The sequence below is a fragment of the Procambarus clarkii genome, chromosome 83, assembly GCF_040958095.1.
Source record: "Procambarus clarkii isolate CNS0578487 chromosome 83, FALCON_Pclarkii_2.0, whole genome shotgun sequence".
Classification (NCBI taxonomy): Eukaryota; Metazoa; Arthropoda; class Malacostraca; order Decapoda; family Cambaridae; genus Procambarus; species Procambarus clarkii.
In genome coordinates, this window is record NC_091232.1 from 1,606,488 (window position 1) to 1,621,506 (window position 15,019).

The 15,019-nt window shown below is 46.2% G+C and overlaps 1 protein-coding gene across 1 annotated transcript in view; it reads right to left on the minus strand.

Moving 5' to 3' along the window:
- The window catches only part of klar (klarsicht), a 336,442-nt gene that overhangs the window by 68,256 nt on the left and 253,167 nt on the right, over positions 1-15,019 (minus strand). The window contains exons 11-12 of the mRNA XM_069316171.1: positions 13,903-13,941; positions 21-242 (exon numbers count right to left, since the gene is read on the minus strand). Coding sequence (XP_069172272.1) covers positions 21-242; positions 13,903-13,941 — 261 coding nt within the window. The remainder of the gene's footprint in view (positions 1-20; positions 243-13,902; positions 13,942-15,019) is intronic.

Below are 15,019 nucleotides of genomic sequence, written 5' to 3' on the forward strand. Positions count from 1 at the left end.
CAGCGAGGACTCCCCCTTACCTCGATGTATGAGCCAGCCTCCGACAGGTTGGAGTCATAGGCTACCCAGCGTCGCGATCTGGAGCGATGGGTGTGTCGAGGGCGGTAGTCGAAGCACGGCGAAGGGCACGGGGAGCCGCACGACGAGGACGATGACCCGCACGACACTGACGAAGTCGACAACCGGCGCAGTTTGTTCACCGGTTCATCTTCCGACTCGCTGCTCGACGAACTGTGCGGATCCTGCCGGAGAATACACACAAAGTCAGTACACACATAGACAAACAAGTCAGTACACACACACACACACACACACACACACACACACACACACACACACACACACACACACACACACACACACACACACACACACACACACACACACAGACACAGAATCATCTCCATTAGTTACCTGTTGGAGATGATTGAAATGTATACCCAAGAACACCAGTATCAGAGGCCAGACATTCCCGCTGACTAACTATATCTATCTATAGACATCTCCAAGTTGCCTTCCTCATCTAGTCAACCGATGCTCATGGAATTCAAATTCACTTTCTAAAATTATATTCATAACTGTCTGTTAAATACATTTACCCCTGTAAGCGCTCTCAAAATGTACTCTCTGGAATGGAGACGGGAGAGGTATTAAAATATTTACCATAAAAGGATGGCTGTGTCCTAAGTTGGAGGACAGACGTTTAACTCTACACCTCATCCAAATTGGCAGAGGGAATGGTCTAGGGTACGGGATAAACATAGGCTGGTCGGGGTTGCCAGAAGTCCTAACTTATGGAATTCAATATTCATAGAGAAATGTAAAGTACCAGTAGCGCGAGCGCTCAGTGTAATACGGAGAAAGAGCCTGGATACAGGGGAGATATCAGCATCACTTAAATCATCAGATATAGCTCCTCTGCACAAGGGGGGTAGTAAAGCTTTGGCAAAAAATATAGACCAGTTGCATTAACATCACATATAATACAAGTTTTTGAAACTGTGATTAAGAATCAAATTTCCAGTTTTATGGAAAATAATGAACTACAGAATCCAGGTCAACGTGTATTTAGAGCGGGAAGATCCTACCTGTCACAGTTACTCAACCACTATGACAAAATCATAGAAGCCTTAGAAGAAAAATAAAATGTAGATATTATATACACAGACTTTACAAAGGCATTCGACAAATGTGACCATGGAGTGATAGCCCATAAAATAAGATCAATAGGAATAACAGGTAAAGTGGGGCGTTGAACTTTCAACTTATTGTCAAACAGAATACAGAGAGTGAAGGTCAGTTAAATAAGATCAAACCCAAGTGCAGTTAAAAGCTCTGTACCCCAGGACACAGTCCTTGCACCGCTGATATTTCACATTCTGGTATCATATATTGCAACCCATCCTCCTGTTTAGATAGTACCTATTACGACGATTGTCAATAGTCACGAATTCGTACGTACATAGTTTTTAGATACAGTTGTAGTATACTGACTATTAGGGAATTAAAAGCAAAATGAAGTTAACTATTTCTAGACCTGGTATAGCACACATACGTATTATATTAGACTTCAGATATCGTGTATTTGGCCTTGGAAGGTTATGTTGTTTGTCAAAACAACACAAGTAATAAATAGTTTTCCGGTTTGTCCCACTCAATAGTGCCGATTTCTACGTCCTAATTTCGTCAGTACTGGTATAATTTTCGTTACTGTGGTATATATACATCGTTACTTTAAGTACTACCAAAACAAGGGGGAGCTGCTGGATATTGACAAAAATACTGGTCACAGCTTCGTGTCATCCTTTGCAGATGATATAAATATTGGCATGAAAATTTCTTCTGTAGAAGACGCTGAAAAACTACAGGCAGATAATAATAAAGCCTTCGATTGGGCAACTGAAAATAACATGATGTTTAACGGTGACATGTTCCAGGTAATTAGATATAGTGGAAACGAGGAAATTTAACAAAACACAGGGTACAGGTCACAGGGTACAGGACACAATCGGACAATTATAGAAGGAAACCAACTTGTAAAAGATTTGGGAATTATGACGTCTGACGTCCTGACATTTAGTGAACATAACTAAGCAAATATAGCGGCGGCCAGGAAAGTGATAGGATGCATTATGAGAACGTTCTAATCCAGAGACCCCACAGCAATGCTAACCACTATTTTAATCACTGGTGCTGTCCCGTCTTGAGTATTACTCGGTACTCACTCCAAATTTCAGAGCGGGAGAGATCTCTGAATTAGAGGGAATACAGAGAACATATACGGCACGCATAGAAACGATAAAATATGTAAATTATCGTCTCAAAGCTCTCAAAATGTACTCTTTGGAAAGGAGACGAGAAAGGTATCAAATAATATATACAAGGAAGATACTGGAGGGCCAGGTCCCAAATTTGCACAGTAAAATAACAACACACTGGAGGAAAAGACACGGAAGGAAATGCAGAATATAACAGTGAGGAGTAGAGGTGCCACAGGCACAGAGAGCACTGACTTAACATCATCAGCATTAGAAATATTGCCTGAACAAAGGTGGACTTGAACAAGAAGCAATTAGATAAGTTTCGGCAACAAGGAAGCGGACCAACCGGGTTGTAGTGGATATGTGGGCCTGCGGGCCGCTCCAAGCAACAACCTATTGAACCAAGCTATCACAATCCCAGCTTGGCCAGGGGCCGGGCTCGGGGAACACAACTCCTGGAACCCTCTCCAGGTATGCTCCAGGTAAACCACCACAGACCTGTTGACCTATACCGCCGAGCGCACCAGACCAAACCCTCAGCCACCCACAAAGCGAAGAAATAATCCCACAGCAACAAAAAACGCTAGTGAACATAAGAGCCTTTTATTATGAAACACGCGTGAACGCCCCCCATACCCTGAGAATGATCAGGTCTCTCCTCAACCCTGACATTACAACGGCCCTAACAACTCCCACTTCTCCCTGACACGAGGCCTCTTGCCAGAGTCGGCAATATAATACCCGATACCACCTCGACGCTTAAATTCTCAAATTCCTTCACACTTTTTCACTCAAGGCGAACCCATAGCACTCGTGGATCCTGGAGCCCATCTTTTACCGGATTTAAACAAAAAATTGTGAGACTGCGCTGTCTTGGGATTTTTTGCTTTCTGAGAACCTCACTAATTCTCCGTGAAGAAATAAATTAAGATAAGTCTTCTTGAATGTGAAATTCAAATGCCGTTCCATTTTAATAATAGAATGGAACGGAAATTAGAGCCGATGTTAAAGCAGGAGATATCTCTCTCTTCCATCAGGGTAAATGGGGAGGGTGATACTGGGGGGGGGGGACATAGGGGGGGGGGGGTGAACATGGAACTAGTGAATGGCTGGGGGAAGATGAGTTGTTACGGGTGGCGGTGGATCCTGGAACTTGTGAATGAAGGGATTATGGGTGGGGTGGGTGGCTCCGGGCAAGGCTGTGGCCACCCTGGATGATCATAATATAATCCTTGTACACAAGGATTATATTATCATATATATAATATATAATTATGTATTTTCAACAGAGCGACCCGAGCAGGGTTGCCAGATTCAAACTGCTAAAAGTAGCGAATTTGTAATAAGAGTAGCCCAATTTTTTGTTTAGTGACTGATACGGGTTTCAAAGTAATCTGTTGTGAAATATAGAGTACATTAAACGATTTTAATTATTTTAATAACATTACCTCTGCATATATATATATTTAACCAATATGATAACTTACCAATATTTACTGTTTGAAGCTTAATGGGTGTGAAGTCCTTCCACGTCTTTACAGTTGAAGATTACCAAGATCTTGATCTGCATCCACAACCTCGTTCTTGTATATTGCAGACTCATATTTAAGCATTGACATGAGTGGTTCAAATGACGAGCAACAAGTTACATTTTCTTCAAGATATGTTTTGATTCTCAAGACTGATGTCAAAAGCTCAAGTCCCATTCCCATTCAAGATTTCTCAGTTTAGTTTTCACAGACGTTACTCTCGAAAATATCCGTTCAACCAGGGCATTACTGATTGGCAAGCTGTATATTTTCAACACAAACTCAGCGAGATCAATCAGTATGGGATCGCCAGCAGTGTTCTTGACAGTTAATGTCTTGGTCTAAAATGACGATTCAGATGTCTGAATTTGTCCCTTACAAATGTTGGACTAGTCAATGGTTAACAGTAGGCGCCACTGACTTTCAATTTCACTAAGCTTAGATTGGTCAGCTAATACTATCGGAAGTTCCGAAAATGGTGGCCATGTAAGCTAAGGCATATGATAGGTAACAGATTTTTCACCTTTTTTTATAGTTTCAACATTACTTAGAATACCAGAAAGAAACTATTTGCAAGCTTTCATTAAAAAAATTATCGCATCTTTCTTGAACATTTTGAAACTTTTCCTGGGTTGTAAAATTGCTTTGTCTGTTAGTGGCCAGAAGTGTTGAAAATTCGTAACCAAAGTCAACTTTCTCCAGGGGCAGATACATAGAAATGTAGTCCAAATTAACATGAAGCTTTGCATGATGAGGACGAAAGATTCTTCTGAGTATTCCAAGAGTGAAGTTTTCTAAGAGTGTGAAGGCTATTCTGATCTGCTTCATCTTTTGATAAAGTAAATTCATCCTTTCAAAATCATTTAGGATTGGTTTGAGACATGTGAAATATAGCTTATTGGAGGGACCAGCGTACATTGAAAATAGTTGCCTTGCAACATATTTATCACAAGAGGAAAAAGCTATTTGGTAATGAGTTGTTAGAGAACCCCACTGATCAAACGGCCGCTTTACACTACCGCTCCTTGCCAACCATCGTCTTCCTGACAAAGGTATTAACTGTAAGGGATCTTTCCCATCATTTATCAATCTGGAAATTTCTAGATAACTTTCTCCCCTTAATGAAGATCTGTGGAACCAGGTGTAGCTCTTGGGATGAAGTATTATTAACAATTAAGGTTGGGAAATCTATTGCCCTGGGGAGGATTACCTTGCCTTGCGGTTACTTTTTCTTTCAAAGGTTCCTAAGATCAACGTCCCCAGGGGCCGGTCTCTGACCAGGGCTCTCCTGCGGTAAGTGGTCTAGTCAATCAGGTTGTTGGACTGCTGTGATTTGTACAGATTATATTATTAAAGCATAAATAATCATTGAGTTTCTTAATATTAATAGCCCAAAGTAGCCCAACTTGCGTTTAAACTAGCCCAAAAAGTCGCAAGTAACGAAATTAAAAATTTGGGAGCGTGGGGCTCTCAAAAGTAGCCCAATTCGCTACTTGTAGCCCAATCTGGCAACCCTGGACCCGAGCCAAGAGAACATCGTCACCAGCAGTGTTGGCGGGAGGCATTCTGCACATCCTGCAGAATACCTCCGTTGAAGAGCAGAGGTGCAACAGGTACTCTGAGAGAGAACTATCAACATCAGAGGCCCGCGACTGTTCAACACGCTTCCATTAAACACAAGTGGCATAACTGGCCGACCCCTCACAGTGTTCAAGAGAACTCGATAAGCACCTCCAAAGGATACCTGATCAACCAGGCTGCGACTCATACGATGGCAAAACGTATGGTAGTCGATGGTAAAACACCACCGCCAATGGCGTGATTCACCGCAGATGTGAACCACGTGGAACTATGTGGATCATTTATACTATCTACACAAATGTCCATCTCTAGAGGTAACCAAGTGACAAGGATCATTATAAATGTTTCTGTAGTACGATCTGGGTACAAGTCAATACGCCAATCACCTTTGCCAGAAGAAAATGTATATATGCTGGTTAGCATTGTAAATGTGTGGCCACGTCTGTGGTAGAAAATAATAATAATAATAATAAATAAAAAAAAAAAAAAAAGAAAAAAAAAAAAAAAAAAAAAAAAAACTTATCCCCAAATGTTCACTTCACTGGCTACATTTGTTTCGTAACTGGATAGAGTTAATACACGCTGTTTGGGCGTTAAGCCATTTATAATCTATGAGTTCAAGGGACTTGGGCGGCGAACGCGTGTATCAGTCTTTAAATTAATAAGGTAAAAACGTGAATACAATTATCAAAGCACATTAACGATAGCCTGAGCTCACTCGCTGGCGGCCTCGTGATTACCCACCGTAATATCCCATCAACCCGAACCAAAATATGTTTATACAAAATAAAAGTTTCTTGTGATTACTGTAACCACGAAGACGTCTAACAAGCACTAGTCAATATGGTAGCAATTCATCCTTGACGACAGTGGTCTCCTGCTATGGTCATTCCCCTCTAAGATATTTCCTCCCCATTCCCTTCTAAGTCGAGCGTTCGCTCACTTTCCCATCTCGCTTCACACCCTCCAAATTCTTTCACTTAAAACCACCACTCGCATCATCTTCCTCCTTGGAACAGCACCTTATCCAGGTGGGAATATTGTGCGGTTCGATTTCACAATCCAGAGGAAAATTGTGGCATTTGAAGTCCCGATGGTCGCCAGAGGTCATCCCCCCCCCCTCCACGCCCTACTGTGGCCAAAGGTACCACTTGTGCCAAAGGATCCATTATAGCCATTTACTCCCCAATGTGGCCAGAGACTTGTAATTAAATAATTATATATAAACTATCCCAAGATGGTAGTTTATATCTATTTGTTTTCCGGTTTGTCCAACTCAATAGTTCAGATTTCTACGTTCTAATTTCGTTGTATGTCGGAATATATATTATGGTCCCCATCGTTATTATAAGTACTACCACAACAGGAGGATGAACTGAATTACTTAGTAGGGTTTAAGGATTTTATTAGGTCACAAATCCTAATTTGTGACCTAATAAGACCCTTGTGGTCCAATTTAATCACAAAAACCTATTTTCTTCAGATCCACGTAAACCAAACCCGAACATTGAACGAATATTGTGTTTATATCATACCAAAGATTTATTATTTATCAATACTTTATAAATTATTGTGTTCATACTCGCTCCAGATCAGTTATTTAGCAATCAAATTTTTGATCACCGTGGTCATGGTGCCTCCAAGACCAGGACTTTCAGGGCATGTGTACCCCGCCAACACAGCCTAGCCGTGTCCATGTGTACCCCGCCAACACAGCCTAGCCGTGTCCATGTGTACCCCGCCAACACAGCCTAGCCGTGTCGGAATTGTTATTCTCTCCTTGTCTGGGCCTCCATTGGCAAGGTCGTCGGCCTACGCTCACGTCAAGAGTTACTGTAACAAATCACTTTAAGGGAGTGGGGGGGGGGGGGGGGGGGGTGATCCAGGCCATTGGTCCGGGTGCTGTGGTCCGCCGCCCCTTCACTGGACACTCTTAGGACCATTATCTCCTGATGTACTATTATGGCGAAGTCATGTGTGTGCCAGACATCAGTAGGGAAGCTCCCTCCTCTACCAGCCTCGCTTACTACGCTCCACCTTCCAGAAACACCAACGAACCTATTGCGCTTTCACAACCGAAAGCCTATTGTGTAGCGCATTGTGTGACAACTGACCTGGCAGACGTCAGACTAGTACATGGAGGTGGACACACATGGGACACAGGCGTACCCGAATGAGCCAGATGCACAGTCGAAATATTGTGTTAAGTGTACGAGTTAAGAGGAAATAGAATGCGTAAAGCAAAGTGGTGGAAGCAAACCCCATCACAGAGCTTCAACTGTAGGTGGGTACAGGAACAAACGATTTCTGAATCATGTAGGCCAGCTCTCCCTTGCCATGTTATTAAGCCTTACCCGCAAGTTTTCCCTGGAACGCGACCCCTCCAATCGGTTTACAACCACGTACCCAATTACTGTTGGGTGAACAGAGAAACAGTTAAAAAGAATGGCGCCTAGTCAATCGAATCTTCCCTGGTATGGACTCTAACCCAAACCTACTCCCTGGCGAGGCGACCTGCGATTGTGTTACCACTGCACCACCGGGAACGCTGTGGCCATTATTCAGCTTTCTCTTGCTCCCTCCGTTACTACTCTCCTTCCAACCCTCCTACTTTCTCCTTCGTAAACAATCCACTATCTCCAGTCAATTGGTCGGTTCATATACTGTACCATCTTTTTCCAAAGTAAGACTAGACAGTATTGTGAATTGCTATGTCAATTCTTCTGAGCGCTTTCTCTCCAACTTCTCGTCTGGAGTTCCGCTCCGTCTGTTGCACAGGCAAACTTCTTAGTAAGTGTAGGTGAAGGTGCGTTGTGGTGTGGACCAAGAGGGTGTGGGAGGGAGCCACGCTGGGTGTAGGCAGGTGTAGGCAGGTGTAGCAGGCTTGTGGTGGGTGTATTAGTGTGGCAGGGACGGCCTCAGTGGGTGCGTCTACCCTCAGTTACGAAGAGCTGAGGGGAAGGATGAGGGTGAGGACAGTGAGGGGTAGAGGGGAAGGAGTGAGGGGAAGAATGGTGTGGAGGAACACCCCCCCCCCCCCCACGCGCCAGTGATCAACAATTATTGCATCAACTGCAGGAACCACACATTATCGGGAATGGGAATTCTCAGATGGGAGGAAATGATGGTCCGGAAGGGGAAGAGGCGGTGAGGGGACAGAAACGGACGTGGATAATGAAGAAATAGGGAGAAATGCAGATTACTTTCGAAAGGATGAGGAGCCGGGAAAAGAGAGACAATAGGGAGGGGAGCGATGGGAGAGAGGGGAATTAGCAATGAACGGATGGAGCTGTAACACTGCAGGCTACAGGGATGATCTGGGGGCAGCGGGGGTGATAGTGCTTACCTATCACCTACGGGGAATTGAGGTCTGCTTGATGGGGTTCTGGGAGTTGTTCTACTCCGCAAGCCCGGCCCGAGGCCAGGCTTGACTTTTCAAGAGTTTGGTCCACCAGGCTGTTGCTTGGAGCGGCCCGCAGGCCCACTCCAAGCAACAGCCTGGTGGACCAAGCTCTCAAGTCACTGCTTTCTCTATGCCTCCGACTACTTGCCTTGTTGTACCTCCTGCATTATAGTTCAGCTTTCCTGACCTTAAAATTGTGTGTGGAACCTGGTCTTATGGTAAGCTAATAATGTAGGTGGTTTCCTCAACTATTTATTTCCGAATATTCCACCTCCACAGAGCAAGGGTTCCATGTTCATGGGACTCTGCTTCCATGTTCTCTTGTCCTGCTTGCTCTCAATTTGAACATAAGTAGGCTGTCCTTGTCAACCTTGTCTATTCCTCACCCCAGAAGGGAGATATAGAATATTTTACAAATGGAAAATATTAGAGGGGCTGGTTCCTAATCTGTACACGGAAATAACTCCACATAAGACCAGGAGACATGGCAGGATGTGCAAAATAGCTCCGCCGAAAAGCAGAGGTGCAATAGTTATGCTGAGAGAGAACTCTGTCGATATCAAATGGCCAAGACCTTTCAACACGACTCTGCAAGACGCTACACATTAGGGGCATAACTGGCCGACCTCTCACGGTGTTCAAGAGTGTGCTTCATTAACACCTCCAAAGCACTTACTACTTACAATGAGTGCCACATTAGTACTTACACTGTATAATGACATCTCAGTAACTTGGAACAATACCCATCAATTTCCTCTCTCTCACTACACTGGATAATTACACGGCACTTGGTACAAACAATGACTTGAGTTCCGTAATAAAAGAGCAACGTTTGAGTAAACTGTTAGGGTGCGCGCTAGGCATGTCGTGTAGATTATGATCAGCTGACCAACACGGAAGGAAGCTCAGCCACGGGGCATCGATCCCCGGGGCCTGATGACCCGCTGCTTCAGGTACACGGAGCACCCCCGGACCAGTGTGCCCACCCACCACACACACCACGACGAAACTACAACGTTGATACAACATTCTAACAAGTTTTAACACCTAACAAGTTGTAACAACGTTCAAACTCGTCATAAAAACGTCATAACAAGATGTAACAACTTTATTACAAGTTGTAACAAGCTGAAAACAGGGAGACTTAGGTTGTGTATTTGCAGGTTATAGGAGTGTGTCAACACCAAATATACAAACTGGTTATGCTTTCGTGAGGGCCAATCAAGAGAGGCATCTTCGGGCGGCTTATCTCAGGACACACGCACTGGAGTGATGAGTATGAGTGGTGTGATGAGCCACCGTGACTGTGCTGATGAGTGTCTAATTGTGGCTGGCTTCTTCATTACCTGTTCACCAGTTCCAGAGTTTTTCTAATCCTGGGTGACTGACCTGTGAGCCTATGCTCCCTGGTGACTGCCTGACCTGTGAGCCTGTGTGTCCTCGTAGCCATGACAACCAGGATGTTCCAGGGAAGTGTTGTGGTATGTGTGCCTGGGGGGAGTATTGTGGTACGTGTGCCTGGGGGGAGTGTTGTGGTATGTGTGCCTGGGGAGTGTTGTGGTATGTGAGTCTGGGGAGTGCTGTGGTTGACCCGTGACCAACTTTCACCCCGCTCCGTAATGCCGCTCACCAACTGCCTCGCCCTCATCAGCCTGAAATACACTGTCAGGAACAGGCCTAATAGAAAAGCCTAGGATTACCGGCCTCGGATTACACAGTGACCAGATGACAGCTGTGGTGTGACTACAGCAGCTGTGTGGGGCTAAGAAAGAGTACGACTTGTGGCTAAATACTTGAAGAACAAGCTGAATGTCTTGTTGGTCGAGGAAGCAAAGAGAGGGAAGGAGTGGATATGACGCGGGAGAACCTGGGGAAGAGTGGGGGGGGAAGAGTGGGGGGGGGGAAGAGTGGGGGGGGAAGAGTGGGGGGGGGGAAGAGTGGGGGGGGGAAGAGTGGGGGGGGGGGGAAGAGTGGGGGGGGGGAAGAGTGGGGGGGGGGAAGAGTGGGGGGGGGGAAGAGTGGGGGGGGGAAGAGTGGGGGGGGGGGAAGAGTGGGGGGGGAAGAGTGGGGGGGAAGAGTGGGGGGGGGAAGAGTGGGGGGGGGGGAAGAGTGGGGGGGGGGAAGAGTGGGGGGGGGAAGAGTGGGGGGGGGAAGAGTGGGGGGGGGGAAGAGTGGGGGGGGGGGAAGAGTGGGGGGGAAGAGTGGGGGGGGGGAAGAGTGGGGGGGGGGAAGAGTGGGGGGGGGGAAGAGTGGGGGGGGGGAAGAGTGGGGGGGGGGAAGAGTGGGGGGGGGGAAGAGTGTGAGGGGGTCGGGGGGGGGGAGTGAGGTTGAATACTGGGGTGAAAGTTGAACCCGAAGGCTGACGTCTCGAGTACCAGGGCCACGGGCACAGAATAAATACAATAACATAACTCAAGGACACTGCGCAGCAGACAGTCCAGTCCAAGACCACAACTAAATATTGTAAACAGTTTCGGCTTGGCACCCCAAATGGTGAGAAATATGAGGAGTCATATATGAACATTACTAACGACTTGACGGGCTTGAAATACTCGCGGTCTCGTTCTCTATCTTCTGGTCAGAATGGGAGCTCCACGCAACCCGTTCTCTTAAATATTACGTCACTTTTCGCTCGTATGCGACACTCGGGCTAAAAATCTACATAATTCAAAATGAAATCAGCTCACGAAAGTGACGTACTGTCCCGTTTTTTGTTTTGGGTCCTCTGGCTTAGGCTGTTAGGTTAGGAGAGGAAAGTTTTAATTAACGGTTTTCGAGACGCTAAGAAACCTTAGGAGAACTTCCTGTCCTCCTAACCTACCACAGGACCCTTAACTTGCTGTTTTAGAAAAAAAAAATAATGCAAAATCAATTTTCTTATTGAATTATGTCGTTATTTGGCCGTGGCGCATACGAGCGAAAAGCGACGTAACTTTTAAGAGGATGGGTTCGATCCCTACGAGTCCTCAGAGCATGCAACCCCCCCCCCCCCAACCACGGATAGATGGTGATGGAAGTGAGAGATATGGCAGAGGTGTATGGGTGACAGGTGGGGGGGGGGGGGTTAGATCATCTAAACTATGGTGGATGTTCCCATAATTACCGGGGCTGGTGCCCCTGTGTCCAGCTGACGTAATACACTATGATGGAATACACCCGGACTTGCTGGCAGCGTTGGCCTGGACGTGTTGTAATGAGAGGAGATGAACACAACATTATGGGGGGTCACCATTATTTTGTTTTATTTTCAATTTAAAATTATAGCAACACATTTTGTTCATAGGTCTTTGTCTATTGTATCTATTTAATAGAAATTATTGTTATTAGAGGTGAACAATGTTTGCGAAACAAAGCTGTTTATACATGTGTGAAACAGTCATTGTGTATGATGTTTGTTCTTTAACAGTTGAATAGTTCAGTTCATGTGTCGTCTGTCTTCAGTTCAGTCGTCTATAATATTTATAAACATATTCTTCCTTAGTCATGTCCATCCCAATCTCCGAAACACATGGATAGGAGGAGGCTGAGGAGGATAGTAGGATGAGAGGCTGAGGAGGAGGAGGCGGCGGCTGGGTGGACTATGCACGGTGTGGACTGTTATGGGTCATTACTAAGACTAGAGATGCAGCTTTGAGGAGCTGTGGGCGACACATGTCCTTCCTAGAGGAAGGAAATTCCTTCCTTCCCTCCCAGGCTCAGTGGTCAGGGCTGCGTCCAGGGCTGCCCACCACCACACTTACACCCAGTACTCGAGTGCTCTGGTGTGCTCCTCAAAGAATAACACGAGGTGGAGCACACATTCCATCACGCACCTGCCACGCATCACCGGTCCCGCACAACTAAGAGTCGTGAAAACACACGTCTCTTTGACGTTTGACGTGTGGAACATATTGGCACATGTGTGCGACGTGACTCAAGTACCGTTTTGCCACCGTGTGACACGATACAGGTACTGTCAAGCCAGTGTGTGACACGATACAGGTACTGTCAAGCCACTGTGTGAAACGTGTCGAGGCACGCTTGAAAATGACACCCCCTTCCCCCGATACCCTGACTCACGCCACCCTGCTATCCTGAGTGTCCTCACGCATCCCACTCACCCATCAGCCAAGGCACACACACTGCCATTACAGAGAGGCCACACCCCTGGCGCCACACACCACCCTACATGACACAAGACCTGCCACGCCCTGACCCCACACCCACCATCATTGCCTCCACCTCCGCCCTTAATAAATTGTGTTCTGTTCGTGTCCGCGCGAGCCAGGAGCCAGGGAGCTGGGTGACGCCCTCTACGCTTTCAATAAAACACCAGACAACACTAAAACAATTCCTAATTGTGACTAGCCTTGTGCCGACCAGGGAGCCGGTCGGCCGAGCTGACAGTACGCGGGTTCTTGTGATCCTGTGGTCCTGGGTTCGATCCCAGGCGCCGGCGAGAAACAACGGGCAGAGTTTCTTTCACCCTATGCCCCTGTTACCTAGCAGTAAATTAGGTACCTGGGTGTTAGTCAGCTGTCACGGGCTGCTTCCTGGGGGTGGGTTAGTGGTGACTAGAGCTGTGTATGGGGATGTCCTGGTGCTCCGCCAATTTTATGACACTTCGTGTGTTCCCTAATGTGTGAGGTGTCTTGCTGTGTAAGGGGTAAGGTTGACGTGTCCCTCTAGTGGGGTATATAGTGTCCAGCAACTGAACAGGCCGAAACACGGTCCCCGCGGCCCGGTCGAGGACCGGGCCGCGGGGACACTAAGCCCCGAAATCATCTCAAGATGCGTGAAAACTGACACAGGCGCAGCTTGAGCAAGCATGGCCCGGGGGGGGGGGGGGGGTGTACACGATTGTGACGAGAGTATAATAATGTGTTGTTATTGTTGTTTTAAATTCAGCTACTGGGAACAAAAAGTTGCAAGCAGCACCGGCTATGGTGAGCCCGTCGTACTCACCTGCCACAGGAGACGTGTGTATATAATAATTTCTCAACAGTAACTTTTATACCAGTTACAAAACCCCCCGCCCAGTGAGTGCTCATCCGTGCATGTGCTTCACACACGCAAGCCACTTACAAACTCAAAGAGATTCCAATGTTATTAACAACCACTGCCTAAAGAACTATAATGTCAACTTTACCTTCCAACGCCAGCCATGCCTCACCACGCCCGTAATTACCTGCAAGAAAAGAATGTTTGTTATTTGCGAGTCACAACGAAACAAATAATACAACACACACTTGTAAAACAGAATTTTTGAACGAAGGATTGGCAGGGGGATAAATGCCCCACCAAGATAATACTACGTACCTTACATCCCAACTGTTACATAACCAAAATTCCCCCACCAAATATAGGAGGTGATATTTACCAACCAGCCCCCAGCATCGTTCAGTTGCTGGACACTATATACCCCACTAGAGGGACACGTCAACCTTACCCCTTAAGACACCTCACACATTACTGAACACACGAAGTGTCATTAAATTGGCGGAGCACCAGGACATCCCCATACACAGCTCTAGTCACCACCAGCACAGCCCCCAGGACACCCCCCAGACACAGCCCCAGCCACCACAAGACCCCCCCCCCCCATCTCTTCTGAGAGCTACAACATGTAGGCCTACTGCCAGCCTCATTATAATGTATATCCGAGATAATGAATTATCACATTTTGCCATAATACTCTAGCAAATTTTAACAATCATTCAACAAAATTTCTGACTGAAGATATTTTGCCGAAACATGTTATAATAACCAGTAATAACCTAGTTATTACTAGTTATAGCTCACAACGATGTAGAGAAGAGATTTTTCCGTCACGTAAGACAAAGTCCACTCACCTGTGAGTTTCTCTACATAGTCTAACCCAAATTATTAAGTAAAAACGACTTCTTGTACGATGTTTAACATTTAAATGGCAACAAGAGAAGCATGTCGGGCCAAGCCCACGACAGTCAGAGGTCAGCCACGCCCAAATCACACTGTCAAGACCTAAACAAAACACGTACTTCCACAAAAACTTGCTTTACTCTTAAATTAACGTGAGGCACAGAAAAACACGTGTGGAGATTCCAGGTCAGAGCCGCCCCCCAGCAGGAAGTCCCGCCCCTCCCATAACCCTTCTCCCTCCGGCAGCCACTGTTAACCCGCCAGTCTTGGAAAGACCTGAAACTGCAGGCGAGGAGTCACAATAACGTGGCTGAAGTATGTTGACCAGACCACACACTAGAAAGTGAAGGGACGACAACGTTTCG